A 26,007-nucleotide genomic window follows, 5' to 3' on the forward strand; every position below is an offset into this window, starting at 1 on the left:
GGATGTGGCAGGGAGATAAAGGGTAGGCAGGAGGGAAGACATGGCAATGTAAACATCTTATCTGGAGAAGGAAGCACCCCAGAATCTTTGTGGCTAGGAATTTTGTACCTACACTTCATTAGACCAAACTTCTCTAAAGCAGGAACTGTGTTATTTCTTTCTGTATCTCCCATGGTTTGTAGAGGGCCTAGATTTTGGTGGATACTCAAGCTATGTCTTTTGAGTGCATGATTAATAAAATAGATATTAAACCTGTAGGTGTCCAGCATGACTATGTGGACAAGTGGTGCCCATGAGGAGGATTTTATCAGTCTGAGGATAAATGAGAAAAATAAGGTCAATAAGGCACCTGTATTAGCTGAAAGAAGTAGGCAGAAAATCAATAAAAATATAAGAGACTTAAAAGACTTGGACAGTACTATCAACCAACTTGATCTAATTGATATTTACAGAACAGTCATCCCAACAACAGAATACACATTCTTTTCAGGAACACAAAATATTTATCCAGATAAATCATATTCAGGATTATAAAGCAAGTTTTAATAAATTTAAAAAATATTAATATCAAACAGAGTATGTTGACTCCAATGGAATTAAATTAAAACAAATCACAGAAAATGTTTGGAAAAATCGCCGGAAACTTGGAAACCAAATAACACACTTCTAAACCTGAGGGCCAAAGAAGAAATCAAAAGGAAAGTTGGAAGGTATTTTAAACTGAATTAAAATGAAAACACAGCATATCAAAATGTGAGGGATGCAGCTAATACAATATTTACAGTGAAATTTATAGCACTAAATGTCTATATTATAAGAAAGGTTTTTAAATCAATGACTTCAGTTTCCAAATGAGTAACTAGAAAAAGGAGAGCGAATTAAACTAGAATAAATCAGAAGAAAGGAAATGACAGAGATCAGAGTAGAAATAAATGAAATAGACAACAAAATATAGAGAAAATCACTAAAGTCAAAAGCTGATTCTTTGAGAAGATTAATAAAGTTGATGAATCTCTAGTCAGACTGATCAGAAAAAAGAGAGAAGATGCATATTTACAGTATGATAAATTAGAGAAGTGATATCACTATAGATGCTGCAGGCATTATAATGATAGTCTGAGAACATCATAAACAATATTACAAATAAAGTTACATCAATAAATTTGACGATGTGGACAAAGTCTTTGAAAGACAAACTATCAAAGCTGACTCATATATATGTAAATAGCATTCTATCCATTAAATAAATTGAATTTGCAGTTCAAAATTTTCCCACAGGCCATGCATAGTGGCTCATGCCTGTAATCCCAGCACTTTGGGAGGCCAAGGTGGGTGGATCACTTGAGGCCAGGAGTTAGAGACCAGCCTGGTCAACATGGTGAAACCTCATCTCTACTAAACATGCAAAAATTAGCTGCTGGTGGTGGCTCATGCCTGTAATCCCAGCTACTCGGGAGGCTGAGGCAGAAGCATCTCTTGAACCTGGGAGGCAGAGGTTGCAGTGAGCCAAGATCACGCCACTTTGCTCCATCCTGGGTGACAGAGCGAGACTCCATCTCAAAACAAAACAAAACAAAAAAATCCCACAAAGAAAACCAACTAAAGGTGGCTTCACTGATGAGTTCTGCCAAAGATTTAAGGAAGAATTAATACAAATTCTACAAAAGTCTTATAGAATATCAAAAAAGGAGTCAATACTGACAAACTCATTCTGAAGTCATCATTACTCAGACACCAAAACCAGGCAAAGATATTACAAGAAAATAAAACTATAGACCAATAGTCCTCATGAACATAGAAGCAAAATCTCTTAACCAAATTTTAGTAAATTAAACACACAAATACGTGTACAAAAAGGAATATACATTATGACCAAGTAGGATTAATCCCAGGAACAAAAGATTGGTTTGACATTCAACTACATTAATATACTACAAAAGAAAAACCACATCCTTTTCTGAATAGATACAGAAAAAGTACTGATAACATCCAACCTCCATTCCTGATAAAAGCTCTTGGCAATACAGGAACAAAAGGGAACTTCCTCAACTCTATAAAGGGCATCTATGAATGTTAGCATCATACTTAGTGGTGAAAGACTGAACGCTTTCCCCCTGAGATCAAATGCAGACAGCAATGTCTGTTTTCACTGTATCTATACAAGATGATACTGGAAGTTCTAACCAGTTCAGTTGGATTGAATCAGGCTAAGTAAGACTGATAATATGATCTAAATTCTAAACCCAAACAAACAAAAACAAGCAACCAAATAAAAAGGCCAAAATAATTTTTTTGAAGTTGCTTCTTTTCTTCTTTTAGGCATATTCATTAGTACAAATTAGGCTAATAAATTGTTCCTGATAAAGATTCTTAGGAGGCCTACATCAGTTAAAAATATAAGAATAATTTAAAATTTAATGGTTTCTGGATCTTTGTACCTCAATAACCCTGTTCATAGTCTTAAAATCCTTACCAAAACATGTTTTCTTTCATGTAATTTACTTTGTTGATAATGCAGAGCTAAGTTTCAGCCCCAGTTCATGAAGACAGCATTACTGTGGTTTGTTGTGTGAGAGTTTTCTGACCACTTCTCTGAGATCACTGATCTCCCTTATGTGTGCCTATATCTAGGTACTGTGTCACTGTCCTCTCAGGAGTTATTTTTGCCCCATTTTCTTTCTTTATTCATTTGTTTACTCAACAAGTATTTATTGAGGAACCACTACTGGCCAAGCAGGCACTGTTTTAGAAAGAAGAAATGCAATAATATTTAAGATGGACAAAGAGATGTTTAATACACTCCAACCTGATTGGTTGTGTCCACTCTCGATTATTTGCACACTAAACTTTCTCTTTGTGTAAGGACCGAGGTGTCAGGACAATTGGCGAACACCCAGGGTTCAAGGTAGTGGACCAGTGTCTTCACTTGGAGACCACTGGCTGATCTGGCAGCCTCTCAGGAGCTAGAAGGCACGTGGTGCTCAGAAGGCAAAACTGGTTCTTTTAGCAACTCCTGTGGCCTCTTTGGGGAACAGATCACCTGGAGCAGATGTGGCTTTCTTACTAGCTAGATATATTACTTTAGGAAAATCATTCCGACTTCTCTGGGTCTTACCTTCCTCACCTATCAAAGAATAATACTCAAGAATATTTACTGAACATAGTATATAGGCACTATCCTAAGCACTCTGTGCATATTAACTAACATTATCCTCATAATAAACTTATAAGTTTCATGATCTCTATTTCTCAGGTGAGAGAGAAAAGTGAGGCACAAGGACACTAAGTGACTGCCCAAGGTCATAAAGCAATTAGGTGGCCATTAAAATTTAAACCAACTCAGTCTGGCTTGAGATTCCAAACAGTTAACTATTACACTATACTACCTACTCACATGCAGGCGTGAAATTAGACATCTATTAAGTTGTCTATCTCTAGTTACAACAGGTTAACTGGTATAAATGTAGGTTGAGAAAATGGATATATTTTAAAAATGAAATGGTGGAGATGTGTAATGCTTGTGGCAACATGAGGGGCCATAATTGGGAAAATGGTCTAACCTGAATGACATCCTGATCTCCATCCATAGCCAGGACTTCCCTACCTGGGGACTTTCCATTATTTTTTTCATCAACTTTTTTGAGGTATAATTTATATACACTCATTTTAAGTGTATAGTTCTGAGTTTGGGCAAATGTATATGCTTGGTAACTACCACTGCCACCATCCAAAAAGGTTCTGTGGTGTCCCTTAAAGTCAGCCTCTACCCACTCGCAGCCTTAGGCCACCAATGATCTGCTTTCTTTCTGTCAGTAGAGACAGAATGTCGCATAAATGAAATCATATGCTATGTACTATTTTTTAAGTCTGATTCTTTTGCTTAGCAGAATATTTTGTGACTCTTCCTCCAAGGAGTACAGTAGATCCTTCTCCATATCCACAAATCCTATCTACTCTTCAAGACTCATCTCCAATGATTTTTTTTTTCCTTACTTCGAATCCTAACCTGAATTGTATTGTAGTATGTCCTCACAGCAGGTATATAAATAAAATCACATAAGTGTGGAATATTTTCTATTCAAAATTTGTATGTTATCCACTTATAATCAATCAATTATTATGCTTACCAAGTCATATCTCTAAGTCACCTCTTTAAACATCTTTAATATTTCTTTTGGCAGGTTGACTTGCAATTTTTGCATTTGGGCATTTTATTTTCTGCATAGTATCTTGCCTTTAATTCACATAACAGGGAAGATGGAGATGAAAACCATTTCACTCTTAAGAGCAATGACAGGGAATCTTTAAACTGATAATCATCGATCCACAAAAAAGCAACATAAGTTAAAAGATAATTTAGATATCTGCCCGAGAGAGAATACTCTTTTTCTTTCTTTCTTATTTATTTATTTATTTATTTATTTATTTATTTATTTATCTATCTATCTATCTATCTATTTATTTATTTATTTAGAGACGGAGTCTTGCTCTGTTGCTCAGGCTGGAGTGCAATGGTGTGATCTTGGCTCACTGCAACCTCCGCCTCCTAGGTTCAAGTGATTCTCCTGCTTCAGCCTCCCAAGCAGCTGGGACTACAGGTGCATGCCACCACACCCAGCTAATTTTTTGTAGTTTTAGTAGAGACGGGGTTTCACCATGTTACCCAGGCTGGTCTTGAACTCCTGATCTTGTGATCCAACCACCTTGGCCTCCCAAAGTGTTGAGACTATAGGTGTGAGCCACCGTGCCTGGCCTCTTTTGCTTTTAAAAATGTTATAAAAAGGAACTAACAGTTCCTTTTAAAATGAAATATAAAATTTTACTTGAGATTATTATCCAATATAATATGTTTCCAAATTATTTATTTTATTTGGGGAGTAATATGAGGGAAAAGAATAAATGAAGGGGAAGAGAAATAAAAAAAGCTAGTAGAAAGATCTGAACATAGGAGAACTGCTTGAACCTGGGAGATGGAGGTTGCAGTGAGCCGAGATTGTGCCACTTTACTCCAGCCTGAGCGACAGAGCAAGACTCTGCCTCAAAAAAGCAAACAACCAACAAATAAAAAGATCTGAACACAGAACATAGCATATAGACACAAAGAGACTTACAGGCTCACAAAGAAAACACCACCAAGAAAGACACATAGATCTCACAGAGGGGCAAATACAGGACACGCATGCACTTAGAAGCTAACATATTCTTTTATGCTGTAATATTCCCACCTTGTGGTATTTTAGGGTATTTCCCCTAAAAGATTTTAAAATCAAATGGTTGCTCATTATAAGCATAAATGGGAATCACCTCTTGGCACACATTCTCAGTTGCGTCAATTGAATTAAGCTGAACGCTAGAGATTAGAAACCCCCTGCCAGTCTAGGACTCCCAGCTCTTACACAGATAATGAGGGCCAGGTCACACAGATAATGAACTTGATGCTTCTTGCCCAATTCCTGTGGTAAGAGCATGAAGGAAGATCCAGGCCCAATTCCCTTCTCTAATCCCAGCCATGTTTTTTTTTTTATCTCCCTTCCATCTTCTCTGGCTGTCCCCACAATTTATCCCCCATTCCCCAATTTCCAGCAGTACCAGCAATTCCTAGAAAGGTCAGCTCCATCTGACTTCCATCCTCACCATGGCTGCATGCCTGTTTTTTGACTAGTGAGTATTGGTGTGAGGTGCATGCACCTTGTGCATGATCATCCTGAGAGAAGAAAGAAGGTGATTTCGTACTTACATGATGTTCCATTTAAACTTGATGGTGGGGATGTGACCAAAGCTTGTCCAAACAGAGCCTAGAATACCTTAGCCACAGTGATTGATTCAAGAACGGGTTGTTGGCTCAAACAGTTCCCTGCAAAGGCCTCTAGGTAGTGCTGACAGGTCAAATCAACTAGACTGCTATTCACTCCTTCATTCATTCTATGAATATTGCAGCATCAGACATTCTGCACATACAGATGAACAATACAGGCATGGTTCCTGATCTTGTGAAGCTTAGAGTACAGCAAAGGAGTAGTGAAGAGACAGCTGAGAAGGGATGTGAGGAGGGCTTGAGGGTCTCCAAGAAGAGGTCAGAAGGCAATTGTGGGTTGTATGCTCATAAATCACCTGCTAGTGCTACTTTGGAGGCATATGAGTTGATTGATATATATTTTTTTGAGGAGAGAGAAAGGAAAAAATTGTGATTGACCCTTATAACCAGAATTTTAACTAATAAGTGTCTACTTCAGTCAACTGAAGAGATGTGGAAGCTTAAGTTGGGTATATAAACATCAAAAATGAGGAAGCAAGAATGATCAGAAAGTGTGTTGTGGGAATATGATTTGAAAAGACTTCCAGGGGAAAGTAGATTTGGAAAACAATTTAAATGTTCATGGTGGAAAATGACAGCAGTGATAAAAATTGATGGCCCTTCTGGTGTGGGCTATGGCCTATGCAAAGATGCTGTGCCAAAAACTAATGAGTGATTTGTGAGGAGGTGTCATGCAGGTTGGCTTACAGGGGAAGAACTGAGAGAAGGCAGACATGGAGTTCTAGCTGGAGACCTGGATTCGATTATAGGTGATAAATTTCCATATAGGCCTTAATATTGAGAATGAATAATTGCTAGTTGATTTCCTGATGAAGATATAGGTCTTAATGAGAATTAATAATTGCTAGTTCATCCCCTGGCCAAGATCTCAAATTCTGGAATGCCCGCCCAACAACCTGGGTTCCTGAGGCTCAAAGGAGATCCACACCAAGCACTCAGAACATTTTGGCCAATATCCCATGTTATTCCTCCCTAGAGTTCTGATCCCATTTTCCTATCTGTGCTCTCTCCTGGGGGGATTTTGCCAGACCATGTAAGAGTAGGAGAACATATCTTTACCTGGGCCATGGTTGGGTGAAGTGTCTGTGTAGTGGACATTTTGAATGTTGGCTGCTTTGCTTCTATTTCTTCCTTCTTTTGATAATGGCATCCTGACTTCCCACTGGGGATTCACTCCCCGCTTACTCTAAGTCTATGTAGTCTGGAGGACTGCTAGCATTAGGGATGGATCCATTACCTAGGAATGGTCAATAAACGTGGTTTCTGGAACTTTTACAGGATATCTTGGGAAGTAAGGAGATCCTAGCTTCAAGCTGCTACAGAAGCTGAAAATTGCTAACCCTGGGGAATGAAGAACAGAAAGATGAGATGAAAATACCTAGCATTACCTGGAATACTTCTGAGATTTTTAGTAACATGACCCACTACATTTCCTCTTTTTTTGTTTATGCCTATTTGGTTAGGGCTTTCTATTACACAACTAAAAGTCCCAGTTGTGACTATTGCCTGTCATGGCTTTTTTTTTTTCTCTCACAGGTCCAAGCTCTGGTCTTGACCATCTGAATTTTATTTCCTTATCTGGAAGAGGAGCCATTGAAGAGTAGAACTGCCAAGTTTCCCCTTGAAACCTGTTTTCCTTCAACCCTACCCTTGTCTTGCAGTTTTTTCGAGTTGGGGTCCTCCTTGCACTGGACATGAAAGGTAAGAAAGAAAAGACGATAGTATCAACCACCTAAAAGATTGTCCCCTTACTCCTCCTACTTAAAACCCTACACCTTAGCATCGTCACTCCTGAAGACTTTAGAGTTTCTGACCTTCATTACAGCACCTCTATCTTGACAGGGTAGGGGTTCCATGTGAAGAAGGAAGCTCTGAAATTTTACCCCACAGAAGTTAGAAATTTTAGCCAACAGTGATGGTTGGGTGAGAGGTTCCCATAAAAGAAGGGCTGAGAACTTGTAGATTCTGACTCATTCGACCAATTTAGACAGTCACTCCTTGTCTTTCATGAGAATCTCTATAGTGACTGATACAAGTTGTATGCTTTTTGCTTCTTGGTATCCTTCCCAAAGGGTTTGTGGTGGTTGGGTTCTGTATACAAAGCTGTTCTAGTTATCATTTTTAGCTAAATGATGGATTAATTAGAGGTGTACTGAAATTCTACTATAATAATCATACATCTGTTTAGAGTTTGAAAGTTTACAAATTGCTTTTACATATATCATGTCATTTAATGTCACGAACGTAAGTCAAAAGAACCTTGAGTGGAAAGTAAGCTAGACATTAAGTCTGTGTCACAGATGGAGACACTGTGACTTACAGCTGTGGTTTGCCTAAGATCACACAGCTAAGAAATGGGGGCACCGGAGGCTGGGACATTCCATTCAAATTCAGGAGTCCCCACCCTCTCCACTGTCATGCAGTCTCTCTGATAGGTCAGTTTGGAACTAAGGAAAATACAAAAGGAGTGTAAAACATGGTCTGATTGAAAAAATAAGGCACATATGCAAGACCCAAACAGCTATTTAGGATATAAGCTCTTGAAATGAAAAAGATTATGATGTCTGTCCTGTGTGTAATTCAAAAATACAAAACAAGGCTAAACAAATGTGGGAACTCCTCTGAAGTTCTGATTTTCCTACGATAACGACTTCAGTACTTCTTTTGAAACATTCAATATCAAATCTTTTACAAAGAGTTTTGTTTTCTGTGCCTTTGATTTGCTTTTGTCCTAAGTCGCACTTAGCTGACCTGCTGGGTGGCTTGGTATAGGCTGTCAGTAATGTAATGGCAAAAGTGGTGACTGAACACAATAATACTAGCTTTATGCCACTTAGTATATGGAATGTAATAGGTACTCAAAAGATACTTTACTCACAAGGGAACAATATTGATAATTTAGACATTAGAAAAATACCCCACTCATTACTAAATCTGTTCTGGGATATTTGAAAACTTTTGGGGACCATACTTTAGTTATTCTGAACCACTGGACTAAAGAACAGTTGACTCAAGGCTTTAAATAGATAATCAAATTACTATCAATTTTGCTCAAATCAGTTGCTCAAGATTATAAAAGGTACTTTGAATCCAACACTCCATTTAGTGGTCTCATTTAAATACTGCCCTTTTCAAGTAACCACTATTTTTCTTGCTTGGAGTAGAAGCCCACCTCTGCTTTATTATACAGCAAATTGCTATATAAGTGAAGGACGCACCTGCCACGCCTCAACTTTCTTGATGTCTGCACAGGAGCCGTTGGTGAAGAGCCCTCTCCCAGGTAAGCAGGTATATATATCTTGCAAGGCATGGGCAATGGAGTAGACTGCTAAGTACACATTGTAGGATATCCGTAAATGCGTGTAATCTATGTAAGGGGTCTCAACACTGCTGATGTTCTCATCCCCTGTACAGAGGGGTCGGAAGGCTGTCGAACTGTTGCTAAACCTGCCTCCACTTTCTTCATGACCTCTCAGAAAGGTGTCCACAGGTAAAGGTCCTTTAACACCTTCTTGGAGGTGGCAGTTAAATGTTTCTTCCCAAAACTCCTTGGCAAAACCATTGTGGACAGACTTCCTGGGATGGACCTTCTTCAGGAATTCCCGAAAGCCTGGGATCTGCCCAGCCTTCAGAGCAAATCCAATGGTGCCTCCAACCACGTGGAAGTACTCGGGCATGGCGATCAGGGAGGAGCTGGCCCAGGCCTCACTGGCCAGCCAGATCTTGCCTGTGATATTGCGCCGGACAATCTCCTTGATGAGGGGCTCAAGGTCTGGGCCACTGGAGAAAACCACGATGACTTTGGCCGTGGAATTTTGAATCACCTCCACCACATGCTGGATCTCTTCCTCATCAGAGTACTGGGAGATGAGTTCACTGAAGTCAATGCAGATGTCCCTTTCCTCAGCTTCCTCTCGGAACTTCTCAATCCCTGGCCGCCCGTAGTCATCATCAGCTGCAATTGTGCCCACCCAGTTCCAGCGGAAATACTCAATGATGTCTGCCATGGCAGTGGCCTGGTGCTCATCATTGGGGATGGTTCGGAGGAAGGACTTGAATTGATTCTTGTTGCTGAGGAGTCTGCTGGAGGAGGCGTAACTGACCTGGAGAAAACCAAGAACATGGTGAATGAGTGAGTGAGTGAGTGAGTGAGGAGGTGCTGAGTGAGCCTCCAGGCTGTTGTGGAGGTGGCTTTCTGAGCATGCCTTGGTCTCATTTATCAACTATGCTGTTCACTGTGTACAGGATGAAAGAAAGCGTAAGGAAAAGCAGCATCTGTTCCACTCCAGCGTGAGCACTTAAGCACCTTTCAGTCATCCCAATTCCCAATGGATGGTTCTTCACAATGCTACTTTCAAAACTGAGTCTGGCCATAAAATCAACCCAACAATAGTGGGATGTGCTTAGCCTTTCAAGAAGAGTCTTTATGCACCATTTCATGTTTCCTCTAACCTCCTCTGTGCTGCCTCATTGGTTATAGTATATCCATGTACACAGCTTTGGCCTGTTGTGCTCAGCTTCTGATCTGAACAGTTTAACTTCCCTTTACTGCAATAAACACTTTGTCCATAATCTGCCTCTGGAAGGAATCAGGTTCCCCATGGATTATAAACTTGAGGCTCTTCAGAGGAGTCCCCGGGAATTCCCTTTTCATATTCTGCCTAATTTCTCTCTTCCCATCCTCTGGTTATTCCTCCTCCTCCCTCTCCTCCCCACACCCCAGTACTTTAGAAAAAAGTAACCTTAATTGCAATCATTTCTGAGAACTGTTTCTTTTAGGCTCAGTTAGAACATTAGGCTCAATCCCCCTGCATCAAAATAACAATGACGTGTGTAATTAAACATCATCAGAAAAACCTCCCTTCCTCTCCATCCCACTATTGTTGGATTGATTTTATGACCAGACCCACTTTTGAAGGTAGCATTGTGAAGAATCTTCCATTGGGAAGCACCTTCCAGAGCCCTTTCCTTTATTCATTTATAGGTGACGGCTGAGCCTGCTTGACAGGCTTTTGATGTGGGTCTCGAAAATCTTAGAGGCTAAACAGGAACCCTGGAGAAGCTGTCTTGACATGTTTGCACTCTCTAAGACATAGCCACTTCTGCATCTGAGCAAGGGTGTGGACTACCAGGGGAAGAAAGTCTTGCCCTTGATGTTAAGAGATCGTTGCTTGAAGAAGTAGCCAAATACCACGTAAAGCATTAGTTAGTGCAGAACTTTCCCACTTCTTTTCACATTATGGCAACACATGGAGCAAATGGAAGAAGCTGATCAACCTTGGTGGGAGTGCTCTGACCACTCAGGCCCCACCTGGCCACCCCAAAGCTTGAGGGGATCCACATCTTTGATGAGGCCGGCTTCAGCTCATTTGCAGCACTCTGTGTCATCAAGGCTCACCACTTAGGAAGTTCCAAGTTATGGGAACATTTTTTTCTGAAGAACGAAACATTTTAATACAAATAGAATTTCTTCTAGGAAATGAAGTAGCTTAATACCTTGTGTTCTCTAGTTTTTCCAGAGAGATTTTGAACTTCTTAAGAAAACAAGTCAAAAGTATTTGGGAGAATGGCTTTTAATATCTCTCACCAATTAAAACAATTAATTTTCCATGTCCAATATTTTTAAATAAAATTTTCCAAAGCGTTTCTTCTTATCAATGGATAGTTTCTACATTAGAAACATAAAAGGTGTTGGTCTGTGAAAAAATTAGGCCAACTTGACTAAAAAGCAAGTATGATTGTTTTCTGACAAATCATAGCGTCCTTTATAGTAAGTGTTTTTTGTTTTAAATGTATTATTTTTATTATGAGATATTAGATCTCTGTATATTATCATACAGAACTTTCATTTTGTAGGCAGGTTGCGTTTAAAAAATAATTTTGTTTTAGGTTATGTTACGTGTTTTCAGTAGATTCTGCCTGTCTCTTCCAATTGTCTATATATATATCTATTATATATTTACCGGTTAAATTATATTCTTATGTTTTTGGCCTCTTGCGTGGCTAATGTGTTAATCCAGCACTTTGGGAGGCCGGACGCGAGCGTTCTCTTGATTTTTTTTTTGTAGTTTGTTGATCGAGACCATCCGGCTAACACGGTGGAAACCCTGTCTTACTCTAAAAGATACAAAAAACTTAGACGGGCGAGGTGAGCGATTTGTCTTTTTATCTTTCATATATTTGTTTTATTGCTTTTTTATATATTTTTGGAGAATGGCGTAAACTCGGGAGGCGGGGCTTGCAGTGACCGATTTTTTGTTATTTGTTATTTCTCCAGCCTCTGTTTGTTTGTGTATCTGTTCTTCTCTCTTATTATATATATATAAAAAAAATAAATTAAATAAATAAAAAAATAAAAAAATCCATCCATTATTGCTTGCTTCGTGATTTTTTGAAAATAGGTCAACAGGGCTTTAATGGAATAAAAAAATTAAAACAATAATATTCCTCATGGATATGTTCTCTTAAGGAATATATTTATAATGTTTCCCAAGTTTTTAAAAGCAACTCTAAAGTGGGGTAAATACCATTTTGTGTCCCAACCCCCCCCAAAAGCCCTCAGAAACACACAAAACTTTTTTTATTGTAAGAGGGGAGAATTTCATGAATGATTCAGAAAACTGTTCCAACCGCAATTTGTCTAGCTGGTCTGCCTGTTCCATCCACTTGGTGGCGTGGCTGGCATACAAAATACCCCTGGGTTCATGACCCCACCAGGCAGGGCAGTGGCTCCCAGCCCAGCTGCACATTAGAATCACTTCTGGAGTGTTAAAACCTCCTGACACCCAGGCTGCATCTCAGCTCAATTAAAGCTTGTTCTTTGGAGAGTGGGACTTAGGCACCAGTATCTTTAAAGCTCCCTAAGTGATTCCAATAGGTAGCCATGGCAGACATGGCAGAGAACCCCTACTGTAGATAGACTTATGTTGGTTTGATTGATAATCAAAGCACTTTCATAATTCAAATTCAACTTAACCTTATCTTTCATCCAAACCACAAAGAATTAACACCCCCCCACCCCACCCCTGCCACCTTTCATGTTCTTTCTTTACTTGACATCTTAGCCTGTTGGCTATGGGGTAACAATAACTTACTTTAACTGTGTATCTAAATTTGAATATACGCAGCACATTTACTGATACAGGCTTTGTCAGATCACTTTGGCACAAAAGTTACAAAGCTAGGGCTTCCCCATGGGAAATACCTTTAATTCCCTGAAGTAAGGATTCCATAAATGATGACAAAACTGTCTCTTGTCTCATGTATATAAAGAGATAATGGCAATCACCAAAAAAAAAAAAAAAAAAAAAAACCAAAAAAAAAAAAAAAAAAAAAAAAACCCAAAAAACAAAACAAAACAAAAAATGGAGCCCTCCCAACATAGAAATGTAAATTTATCAAAGGTACTCTTACAAATTTTACATATTAAGCATTCAAAAAAATAATTTTAAGGTGTAGTTTATAATTTAATTTCAAACTTAATGTAAGGATGCATCACAATTGAGCTAATTCTCCCACCTACAGACATTTAGGTTGTTTCCATTATTTCACTATTATAAAATGATGTCATAGATTCATAAATTTTAAACTGAAAAATGCTTTGCTCTATAGTGTTAAGAAGGAAAATGCCATGTTATAAAATGGTATTTCACGTTTGTTATCTTTTTTTGGTGAAAAAATGTACCATTGAATGTTTATTAAAGCACTTGCTTCAATAAACTGTTAGTATATGAAAATGCAACCATCTCTCCACCTAGGCTGAGTTCCCGCAAAGTGGAGACTGCTTATACATATATACTGAATAAATATTTGTTGAATGAAATAGAATTTTCTCCATTTCTGGAATATGCAACACAATGATTAAGTTCCTGTATTGTGAGAAAATATGCTCTGCTTCCCTCTGAGCTGAAGTTTCAACCAGACAGTAGAGAAGCAGAGACTTTTCAGGAAATGGGAATTAGGGACAGATATTTTGAATTTGAGAGGTGGGATTTACCTCATATGCTCTGATTCCTTTTAGTAAAAGCAGAAGGAATAAAAGCATTTACTAAAGGAATAGAGTGGGAAATAAATAATTGAATGCCTCTTTTTTAAAAAAGACACAGTTTTATGCAAGATACATTTAAAAGAATTTTGGAAGAGTAGTGAAGGAATCATTGACACTGTGGACACTGGAGTTTCAGAAATCCCAAATGGTCATGATACAGCATATCAACTAAATCATGGGTCTTTTGTGCCAGAGATAAGAAAATAGCAAACTGTATGGATATTGGGCATGGCACCCCCAAGCTTGCTTATTCTGACCCTGCTCCCAGTGCCCCATCTGAGAAGGCGTGAGTACCTGGGGAATGTAGAAGAGCCCCAGCAGATTTGCCACTGCTGTGGAGATGCCTGAGCCAGTTGCTCCCACCACAGCAATCGTAGAGGGAATGTGCTCTGAGCAGTTGCAGAACTCATCAAGGTTCAAAGAATCAATTTTGTTTTGAGCAACAAAACTCAGGGTGGCTTCCAAGGCCTTAGAAACGGTGTTGCAAGTGTCAAATATCCTGTATCCCAGCGTCAAGTTGGGAAGAAGGGCTGGGCTGCTGTTTATCTCCTCTATGGCAAATATCATAGCCTGTAACCAGCGAAACCCACGGAAATTATACCTGGAAGAAAGAAGAAGTGGAAGAAAATGGGAAGCTTTCTAGTCAACGACTTAAAGACTGGGCAAAGCTGGGTTTGAATCATGGAACTGTTACTACTCTCTGGCTTCATGGCATGCTCTGTACAGAGCCCTCTCTGTTAAAATGGGGATGACATGGCCAGGTGTGGTGGCTCACGCCTGTAATCCCGGCACTTCGGGAGGTCGAGGCAGGTGGATCACTTGAGGTCAGGTGTTCGAAACCAGCCTGGCCAACATGGCAAAACCCTGTCTCCATTAAAAATACAAAAATTAGCCAGGAGTGGTGGTGGGTGCCTGTAATCCCAGCTACATGGGAGGCTGAGGCAGGAGAATCACTTGACTCTGGGAGATGGAGGTTGAGTGAGCTGAGACTCTGCCACTGCACTCCAGCCTGGGTAACAGCATGAGACTCCACCTCAAAAATAAATAAATAAATAAATAAAAATAAAAGGAGGATGACAATTGCCTCACAGGGTGACTGTGAAGATGATGACATAAGATAATTATGCAAAATCTTCAGCATGGTGCCTCACACAGAGACAGAGCGCAATAATGACAATATTAAAATAAAATAAAATAAAAGATTGCTATTTGTAGTTCATTGAATAATTTGTATCTGTCTTCTCCAGCAATGAATTTGAAGTAGCTAATGTGAGGCACTTAAATAAAAGCAATATGTAGATGTATAAGAAAAAGACCAGGGTAAACATAAATAGATTAGGATATTAATATGTGGGTGCCTAAAAATAACCTCAGATCAGATTTGCAGAGTCATAAGTTTAGACTATGACATTCCTGAAGGTCAAGGGGAAAGGGACATGAATGATCTCATTTTTGTAAACAAATAACAAACCTATGAAAGCCATACACAGACAGTGGTTATTCTGGGGTGTACAACAGTGGTCATGTCTGCATGGTGGAATGCTTAGTTTTAAAATTACGTGCTTTTGGCTTATTTATACTCTGTGTCTAAAAAAATGAACATGCATTGCTTTTCAAAGAAGAACATTTTAAATAAAAATCAAACAAGTTAACAAGAGAATAGGGTCAGAGACATAGTTTTCACTTCCCCAGCACTTTGCTCAGCGTGAGGACTCAGTAAATGTGCTGAATCAGTGTATTTGTGTCTAGAGGAAAAAACAACTCACCAGGTTCTTTCTTTATATTGTGAGTTTCACTACCTGAACTCAGTGACAGTGACAGGAGGTGAGATATACGATTTTTTGTACTCCATTGTATTGTTAGGTTCCCTAAGCTCTTGGTCTAACTTTTAATGTGATGTTTTCTGTTTACCATTTTCTTTATGTTTCCTTCATGTTTTTTTTTTTTTTTTTTTTTTTGAGACGGAGTCTCGCTCTGTCGCCCAGGCTGGAGTGCAGTGGCCGGATCTCAGCTCACTGCAAGCTCCGCCTCCCGAGTTTACGCCATTCTCCTGCCTCAGCCTCCCAAGTAGCTGGGACTACAGGCGCCCACCACCTCGCCCGGCTAGTTTTTTGTATTTTTTTTAGTAGAGACGGGGTTTCACCGTGTTAGCCAGGATGGTCTCGATCTCCTGACCTCGTGATCCGCCCGTCTCGGCCTCCCAAAGTGCTGGGATTACAGGCTTGAGCCACCGCGCCCGGCCCATGTATTTCTTTAACTATTTGTTTTAAACCTACAAAGTTATTATGAAACATTACAGTTTTTTTACATTAAACATCTATGCTGCTAAGCTAATTTTATTATCTTTAACATAATTTGAAAATATATATTATTTTAGGGCAAGCCTTTTGCTTGATCTTAGGTCTGTATACACAGGGCACATGTACAGCTCTGTGCAGCGGGGTGCAACACAATATTTGTCCACATGGGTTATGTGAAGGATGCCATCAGCATCAGTGCAATTCTGCACTTAGATTTCCTGCATTCATAAGAAAAATATGAAAATATTATCAATTTACTAGCTCTCATTAGAACATGAACAGAAATCCAGTTTTCTTGGAACAATTCTAGTTTTCATTTTCATTTTCCAGCTATTGGGAAGAGCAAGGAAAAGTGTTGGATCCCTTCGGGAAGTTGCAAGTCTCTCTAGAAGATGGGTCCAGATTTGGAGCACAGTCATAGTCTCCAGTGTAGATTAGGGGAGGTGATATACAGTCCACTGTATTCTGCAGAAGTCAGATCCTATTTTAAAGAGATGTGCTTCACCCTGGAGACTATATTCTAAAAGGGTCACAGTAAATTAGGGGGCATCAGATGGAGGACAACCAGGATGATGATGGATCTGGAAAGCATATCATGGAGAAAATGACCATAAAATAGACTATGTGGCTTGGAGAAGAAAATATTTGATGAGACATTAGCTCTCTTCAAGTGGCTGCAGAGAGAATCTATTGAGAGAGTTAGATGCATTCTGTCTTGGTGGGGTGGGATGAGGGGTGGGGAGGGTGGCAACCTTCCTATGCAAAAGACTTTCTAATGGCAGTAGTTCCAAAATGCTATGGACTACATTTTACAGTTTGAAGATGCCTGGGTCATGCTGACTACTGTGGTTTCTTTCAATTTAAATGCAAAAAAAAAAAAAAAGAAAAAGAAAGAAAGAAAGAAAGAAAGGAAGAAAGGAAGAAAGGAAAAGAGTGAGGCAGCCAGCATTCAGGTATTATTATCCATTGGAGCATGTAAGGTCAATGGGGGATTTTACTACTCAGGCTTGCAAGACCTGCAATAAATTTTCTTCTAGGTACTTAGTCTTTCATTAAGCAACACTGCTGCCAGGTGAATGATGATCATTTGGTCACCAAATGACCACCAGGTGCTTTAACAGGCCATGCATGGATTTTCTACTTAACATAATTGACATTTTATTTAAAAAGAAGTCTTCAGGGAAAAAAAAAAAAGGCAGGTTGTGGGGGCAATAAGCTTCAGCATGATTACCAATCAATCACTATTATTGAAAAGATAGGACAAAGTTTGAAAAAAATATTTTGGGTTTGGTGCAGCTTTTCTCCAACCACTCAGAAGAGAAGAGACTGGCAGATTAGGCCCCTCTTCTTACCTGATACATTCCACAGACTCCGGCCTTGATTTGAGATCTTGATCTTTAGCTGCTACTCCAAAATGAATAGGAAAGAGCCCGCCAAGTATAATGTCCCCTTTCTTTTGGGCTCGCTGGTCAGGCCCATAGGCAGAGGTGTGCCAGGTGAGTGCCAAGAGGACCCAGAAGCAGCAATAAAATGCCATGGTTCTGCCTTCTCTCCAGGGCGAGGGACAAGACAGATAGGAGTTTGGAGGCTCCCAGAAGTTTCTCCCTTGGAGCAGTTCACTCGCTGCAGTGGGGACACATGTCTACAGAGTGATTAATAAAAGAACAGAAGAAGTGGTGTTTGAATCTCCATTTCTGCCTTCTTCATTGCAGACTTGTAAGGTGGGTGGTCCTTGAGTCTTTGGAAGCCACATCATGTAGAGGCCTCCTGTGATGCCTTCTAAAAGAAAAGAAAGACAAAATGGATTCAGCTAAACTTAAATCCCATCTTGTTATGACTACTGCTACCGAGGTGGCTCAGAATTTCCATTTAGAGGGGTCTAGGGGTGGCAGATTGAAAAGGCCTGGCTTGGAGTCACATTTTGATAGCACTTATGTAAAATACAGGAAACTTCAATTGCCCATATTGGGGAAGAACTGTGTTAGGTTATGAAAGGTCAAATTTTAAAGAGGCCATTGATAAGACCTCCACTGGTGCTGATGCTGGATTTTAATCCATTCATTTTCCTGTGTGAATGAGGCATAAATTTGGCCTATTAGTAGCAGCAGCTCCTTTTGTTATAATAACATTAGCGATATTTTATTCAACATGTGAGTTCTTATAGAAAATATAGGATGAAGCCGAGTGCAATGGCTCATGCTTGTAATCTCAGCACTTTGGGAAGCTGAGGCAGGTGGATAACCTGAGGTCAGGAGTTCAAGACCAGCTTGACCAACACCCTATCTCACTCACCCTGTGAGTCAGTTACCAATTACAGGTTGATGGGGCTAAATATCCAGCCTGCCTTGAGGTTCAGGGCCAAGCACTGGACTGCCAACTGGACACTGCCACATGAATGTTCCACAGATTCTTTGAATTTAACAGGTCCTAAACTCACCTCCCTACCGAACTTGTTTCTCCTTCACTGTTTTCTATCTTAGAAGATTACACACCATCCACAGAGACATAAAATAAGGAGCCATCTTTTCTTCTTTCTGTTCTCATAATTGTCCTTCATATTTAAACAACCCCCAAGCCCTATAGATTCTACTTCCTAAACCTCTCTGGAATCCGTTTACTCCACACCATTTCCAAGACTATTTTCAGTCCACCATCATTTTTTTTTCTTTTTCTTTTTCCCTCTCCTCTCCACTCCTCTCCTCTCCTCTCCTCTTTTCTCCTCCCTTCCCTCCCCTCCCCCCACTCCCTCCCTCCCTTCCTTCCTTCCTTCCTTTCCGTCTTTCAGAATCTGGCTCTGTCGCCCACGTTGGAATGCAGTGGCGCCATCACAGCTCACTACAACCTCAACCTCCCGGACTCAAGCAGTCCTCTCACCTCTGCCTCTTAAGTGGCTGGGACTACAAACACATGCTACCCACACCTGGCTGATTTTTAATTTTTTCTTTTGTAGAGATGGGGTCTCACTCTGTTGCCCACAGCTGGCCTTGAACTCCTGGGCTCAAGTGATCCTCCCACCTTGGCCTCTCAAAATGCTAGGGTTGCAGGTGTGAGCCACCACGCCTGGCCCTGCTATCATTTTTAACCAGGATTTCTGCAACTCTTTCTTAACTGGCATTCCCATCTCCAGTTTTGCTCTTTTGCAATTTGCAAATCTTTGGATGCCACAGGACAAGTGCTTTGGAGCACAGGCTCTGGAGTTAAACCTGGCTTTGAATCATAGTTCCACTACTTTCTAATATGACTTTGGGCAAGTCACTTAATGTCTGTGATCTAAACAAAATAATGCATGGAGAGCCAGCCATTAGCACAATGTAACTAGTAAACTCATAGAAAATACTGGCTTTAATGAATACCCGTCCACTCTTGTCAGTTTTCTCTTTGAATGTCACACTTCAGCCTTGCTGAACTTCTTTCAGTTCCTCAAGTACATCAGGCTTTTAAAATGCTCAGACCTCACACTTGCTGTTCCCCTCCTTGGTCCCTCTGGCCTAAACTTGGCCTGGAAAACATCTACTTATCTTTCAGCTTTCAGATGTCCATAATTGTGGGGCATGTCTGGGTGAACTGTAGGCCTTCTGGTGAATGAGGAAAAGAGCTCCTTCTGGGGCGCACACAGCTTCGAGTCAAGGTGCACAGCTTTAGTGGAACACAGGCTGGATTTCAGCCCACATTAACCCCTCAGTTGTGCAGTGAGCAATTTGCAAGGCTCTTGAAGGAGACCTTCCCTGAACCCTTAGGTGAGGGAGGTCCACCTATAAGAACATAGTCTCTTATATAAATCTTGGATCTTGAGCTTCCCTCTTGGAAGGTTCATCACACTTTATTATAGTTATGCTCATAAATGTCTGATTCCAGAGCCCAATCTCTTAATTGTTGTCATATGGTGCCTCTTGGTCCTTAGGAATTCCACCTTCTCCTCCAACAGCATTCCTAGCAGAGTGTGCTGGGCCTCAGGTGGAAGGACCACCCCAGCAGACACTCAGTTTTCATGGAATCTCCTCCTGTAATGTCTGAACATCCATGACCACCCCAGTTTTCTGACCCTAGTCCTGCTTTTAGATTTTTGGCTTCATTCCTTGGAACCTGGACATATGTTCACTCATACATTTAATAAGTACCTGTGTTGGGAATATAAAGGTGACAAACACATGCATGTTTACATCGTTAGGAGCTCCCAGTCCAGGGGGTAGGCATGCTGGTCTAAATAATCAGAATTTACCTTAACACTCAGAAGTGAAAAAAAGTAACTTTTTTTCTAAATTTAACTTTGCCCTCCAGCACTTAGTACAGTATCTAAAATAGGAAATGCTGAATAAATGTTTGTCAAATAAAAGCATTAAAAAAGAAAGTACTTTGGAAAGAGACAGAAACGAGCATTTATTGATCCAGGCATTGTACCAGGTCCCTTAAACATTCTATGTATTTTAAACTCACAACAATTTTGTAATGAGGGTAATACCAAGTCCACTTTCTAGATGGGGAAATAGATTCTTTATATATTCAGCTTACTCGAGTGAGCAGTTTTGGCACTTGACTTAAGAATGCCTTAAGAACTCAGAATTTTAAGGAGTCCCGTGGACTGAATTAGGTAGGAGAGGGAACATTATAACTGGCTAGGGTTAGTCACTGAGACCTGTTAAATTTTTCCTGTGAAATATTAACTACTTGGAGAAGTTTATTAACTTAATTAGTTCATTTAACAGAAAATACATGGCAAGAAGGAATAAAGGAAGGAGAGATTTGGGGTCAATTTGCAGCAGTTAACTCTCTCAGTCTAATGTATTCTTCAAACCACCCTTTTGAGTCCAGTTGCCAGGGTTGAATTTGCTTTCAAAGCTAAGGGTCATTCTAGATCCACCATCATCCTGTCCTCCAACATCCAGTCTCCTGGTCCTGTGATTCTGCCATTGCTTCCCTCTCTGCCTTCTCCTACACACTCCTATGGCCAGTGCCTTTGTCCAGGCTCCCATCACCTTCCACCTTCCATGTTGTAAAAGCTTTATTTTCTTTGTACTTGACTCCTGGTTGCCCCTCATCCCTTCTCCCCACTTCCTCTGTTCTGCTGCACGGAGGTGGTTATGACAGCTGGAGACCATCTTGAACAAGGAGCTACCACCTAGGGAATGATGGTGCCATGAACTAAGCATTTCATAGTGCAGAACCTTAATATTGAACTATTTCTGGACTTTTGCCTGACAGAGAAAAAAGGCTTCTGACTGGTTTAAACCACTGTTATCATATATATATTTTTCTTACTGTAGTTACCTCCAACAGTATCTAGCAAAGAATCACAAATAAACTCATTTGTTCTCCTTACTATACATTTATTCCATTTAAATCATATATAATCATGCTTGCCTTCCTGTAAATGAATATTACAAAGCTGAAGCTAATATTTGTTCTTTCTCTCAATGGCAGATACATCTTGGAAGAAGAAATGAGCCGTGCACCAGGTGGTTTTATGTTTAGAAGGTTCTTGACATCAGGAGGAGTGTTTCAGTACGGACAGATAATGGCTTACTAGGCTCTTCAGTCAAGGATCGGAGATGGAAGATGAGGGCAGACTGGTCAATGGGTTTCATGGGTTCATGAAGTTACAAATTCGTGTAATGATTTACTCATTCAAAAACCATTTACTGAGCTCTCTATGTACTAGATACTAGGGAGTGCAAGACACTAGGGAAAGAAAGTTGAAATTTTTGCCTTCAAGGTGCTCATGGTTTAAAAAGAGACAGAAAGGTGTGTTATAAGGACATTGATCTAAATGCTATAAAGAGGCATGGATTAAGTATTGAGGGAGCACAGAGCAAAGAGTGATATTCTCTGTCTGGTGATTGCTGGGAAAGAGAATTAAGTCAAGACAGAGAGAATTAAGAGAATTAAGTCTCTTAATTAAGAGAATTAAGTCAAGTCAACTTCATGAGGCCAAGGCCTGTCTCTTTTCTTCACCATTGCTGCCTAGCACCCAGCACAGCACCTGGCACAAATGATTCACAAATATTTGTTGAATAAATGCATGAAGTGTGCCCAGTAAAGACCAGAGGCTGGTTGGGCAATTCCTGGACAGGACAGGGAAGGGGTCACTCCACAAGACTGATGGTTCCTGTAGGCAGAGGCTTCTCCATGATCACAGCTGCATCCTCAGCATCAAACAAAGAACCTGGTACTAAATGGATGCTCTAAAAATGTCTGTTGAACTTGCTGTCCAAAGAGTAGGTATGTGGCTAATCCAAGTTCCACAATCAAGACAAGTTAACAGAGGATAGCAAAACAAAGTTAGGAGTGAACAACACTACCACATTTCAATTTTCTTCCAAATAAAAACCACCCCTATTCTCACCTCTTGGCCTCAACATTTCTGGAAATTGTGAATCTCTAGAGCAGAATGATTTTGCTCACATTTCAAATAGAGAAAACACAGGCGCAGACCTTCTGAACATAAAATCACTCAGTAAATTAAGGGCACAGTAAGCTCAAAGGCTACTACTTCTGAATTCCTAGATTGCAGAAAAAAAAATTCTAGGTTGCCTAGGAAAAAGATAGTTATAAGATCAAATTTGATTTCCAATAGAATTTATCTTCATAAGGTGAGTACACTGCTATGTCTCTGGTTTATTGTACTGTAATCTTTGCCCTCTTTCATCACAAGGATCATAAAGATACTAACAGTAGGGTTTGAAGCCACTATTGCAGAAAGGTGAAATGTGTATGTTTTAATGAGGGTGAACAGGAAAAATAAACCTGAAAAAGTTTAATCAATAATTACCAAACTCATGTGCCTGGCTGTGGTTGCAGCTTCCTTTACCTCTTGCTGAAGAGACATCCACAAGATGGGTTTCTATACACAGCTGGTGCACATTTGCCAAAGAATTAGGGACATCTTACCTGCCATCACTAATATGGCCATCCCTAGTTCTATATCAGATTTCATTCCTTCTGTACCAAAGCAAGGCACATCTTGTTTTAAAATGAGGGCCCTCTTTCAGCGCTGGGGGAAACACAAATTGCCCGGTCACCCTTGGCTGCCTCCCGCAAGCCCAAGCCCGGCTTCTGCTGTCTGCCTGCCAGCTGTACACAGTCTTGCCCTCCATCTCCCTGACAACAGGTGTGACTTTTGGGGAGTCCATGCCTCATTTAGTTCTGGTAATGGCTTAATTGAGTTGGAAAAATGCAAAGACAGGAGCATAATGAACAACAGCTAAGCTGGGTTCTTGTGAGTCATTGGAAAAAGTTATCAGGGAAGGGAGGGAAAAGGATGAACAAGAGTGGTGAGGAGCAGCACAGGGCACAGAGCAAAGTGGGGAGGCAGAAGCCTAGACAAAGCAAAGAAAGGCAGTAAATAGAGGAAGCTGACATTCATTAATGCTGCATCCTGAGCTCCTTGAAGACAGGGCCAGGTCTGTCCCATCCATGGCCTGGAACATGGAGGGGCTCCATGATGATGGTTGAGTACTTGTGTGTACTGCGTGCAACATAACAAACTCTGTGTCCATCATAGGACTGAGTGAGTTGCTGGGGACACAGCCCACAGGAAATTAAGAAACTTCTTGTCCTGAATTGTTTCCTTCATGCCTTAAGTCAGCTCTGCTGATGGATGTATGAACACCAACAGAGTTAATGAAGTGGTTCATTTGAAAAGCGAAGATATGCAACTCATGTTTTTATAAACAAAAATGCCAGAGCCTCAAGTCCTACATAAAAGAAACATTTCTGTGGAATAATGTCCTGGGATTGCCTCTCCAAATCGTAAGGAACCCTGACTACCCAGTCTGATGTCCCAAGATGTGTCACTAGGAAGTGTTCTGGGGTAAAACAAGTTTGGGAACTAATGTACACTCCGCCACAGGGGCACATATGCCTCCTTAAAGGCTCTAAGAAGTCCCGCAATAAACATTATTGCTTATTTTGGTATGGGACATTTTTTTTCTTCCCTGAAGGACACTTTTCATGATGCTGTGAAACACGGGCTTGGAAGTGCTGACTGAGTGGAAAGCATAAAGTTTGTAACCTGAGATTCTCCCATTTGTTTAGGTGTATCTTTGAATAGAGAGATATGTCTGCCCCTCAATGGGCATAGCAATTTTTGTAATCCCAGGTATGAAATTCCAAAGGGTATTATTGGAAAGAAGGACTCAGGTGGGGTGGGTGACTGCTGATATATATAACTTTGAAATCATTCTCTGGTCTCAGGCACATGTTTCTGTTCTCTTCTACTCCTGAGGGATGGGTTTCTATCGTACACAGAAAGTTGTACACTGAGCCTTTCTCCACCCACTTGCGACTCTCCTGACCTCATACAGTGTCTCTGTCTGAGGACAACTGGGGACATGTGGTGGTGTGCTGGCAAACTGTCTTCTAAAAGAAAAACAAGTCCTGACTTGAAGTGTTTGCTAAATATTCCCACTATGGTCAATTTCAAGCTATCAATGGTTTAACAACATATTTGTAAAAATTCTGGATATTTAACCATTGACTCTCAAGAGTTGATAGAAGCCTGTTCTAACACATCATAGGGACATCTTTCTAAGCACACAGAAATTTTCGTTTTCTTTGGAAAACCTGACCAAAATTATTTTATAGGCATTACAAATCTTCTCTCTTCTCCTGTTTCCCTCTTTGTCTTGAGTGTTAGGAAGCTGTAAGCCAAATTTGTGGCTCCGCTGTAGCTAAAATAGAAACCAAAAGCATGCATTTTAGTGTTCTAACATTATGTGTGCATTATTTTATATTCTTGCACATATTTTACCACGATTTACTCACCACATTAAGCCTTTCATTTTTATTAAGAGCAACAGGGATATAAACACGAAAACAAACCAATAAATCTGGATTTTTGCTGTGAGCAATAAGAACTGTCCCCAGTTGAAATTCTCTGTGTAATTAACAGGAAAGGGTCTGGAAAAGTCATTCTTGCTTTATTAATTGAGTGGGTAGACACACCAGGTCATTAATCTAAAATACAGAATTTTAGAGGTAGAAGGGACCTGGGAAGTTTATCTGGTTTACACTGAAACCTTCTGACGCATGAATGTTTGAATCATTATGGCCAATTTTATCATGAACAGGAGCTGGAATTCACAACTCATTGTAAAACTATGTGAGGTTTAGTAACCAAAGGGCAAGCTTCTTCTTACTGAAAAGGGAAGTAATTTTTCCCCCTTGATTTGTCAGTGCGTAGTTTGTCTTTAAAATGTCAGTTTAGGACTTCAGAGGACTAAACTTACTTTCAATTACAGCACAGAATCTATTTATTATGAGAATTCTTTTAGTTTTAATTGGACCACAGGCACACAAAAGTGGATTGATCATAATCTCGGGTTGGTGACACATCCTCATTCTTGGTCCAGACCTGGCCCACTTTTATTTCCTAAGTTATTTTTAATAATTAATCTACCAACTACAACAAAAAACATCCATAGTAACCTACCAGTGGGTTCCTGTATTACATCCTGTTCTTGTGCCTCTTTTTTTTTTTTTAATTATTATACTTTAAGTTCTAGGGTACATGTGCACAATGTGCAGGTTTATTACATATGTATACATGTGCCATGTTGGCACCAAAGAAGCCATTATCCTCAACCACATGCTGATTATTCCTTGCTTCCCTTTCCACCCCATCCTTTTAAAAACTTCATAAATCATAAGACAGAAAGACTGGTAAGATACACACCAAAATGTTAAGGATGATTAGATCTCAGTGATGGAATTCTGGTTTCTTCCCTGTTTTATTTTTTGTTTTTGAAATTTAATAAAATAAACATGTACACTTGGTCCTCCATATATGTGGGTTCTGCAGCCATGGATTCAGTCAACTGCAGATTGAAAATATTTGGAGAAAATGAATG

The 26,007-nt window shown here is 40.0% G+C and overlaps 1 protein-coding gene across 5 annotated transcripts in view; it reads right to left on the minus strand.

The window, feature by feature from the left end:
* Positions 1–26,007, minus strand: part of CASR (calcium sensing receptor) — a 144,985-nt gene that overhangs the window by 15,445 nt on the left and 103,533 nt on the right. For 4 of the 5 annotated variants that reach the window (XM_017890998.1, XM_017891014.1, XM_017891008.1 and 1 more), the window contains exons 2-4: positions 17,515–17,941; positions 14,157–14,463; positions 9,034–9,918 (exon numbers count right to left, since the gene is read on the minus strand). In XM_017890998.1, coding sequence (XP_017746487.1) covers positions 9,034–9,918; positions 14,157–14,463; positions 17,515–17,699 — 1,377 coding nt within the window. In that variant the 5' untranslated portion in view covers positions 17,700–17,941. Of the gene's footprint in view, positions 1–9,033; positions 9,919–14,156; positions 14,464–17,514; positions 17,942–26,007 lie in introns of those variants that run through there. The other variant, XM_017891021.1, reaches the window with a different exon arrangement.

The sequence above is a fragment of the Rhinopithecus bieti genome, unplaced genomic scaffold (assembly GCF_001698545.2).
Source record: "Rhinopithecus bieti isolate Rb0 unplaced genomic scaffold, ASM169854v2 scaffold_759, whole genome shotgun sequence".
Classification (NCBI taxonomy): domain Eukaryota; kingdom Metazoa; phylum Chordata; class Mammalia; order Primates; family Cercopithecidae; genus Rhinopithecus; species Rhinopithecus bieti.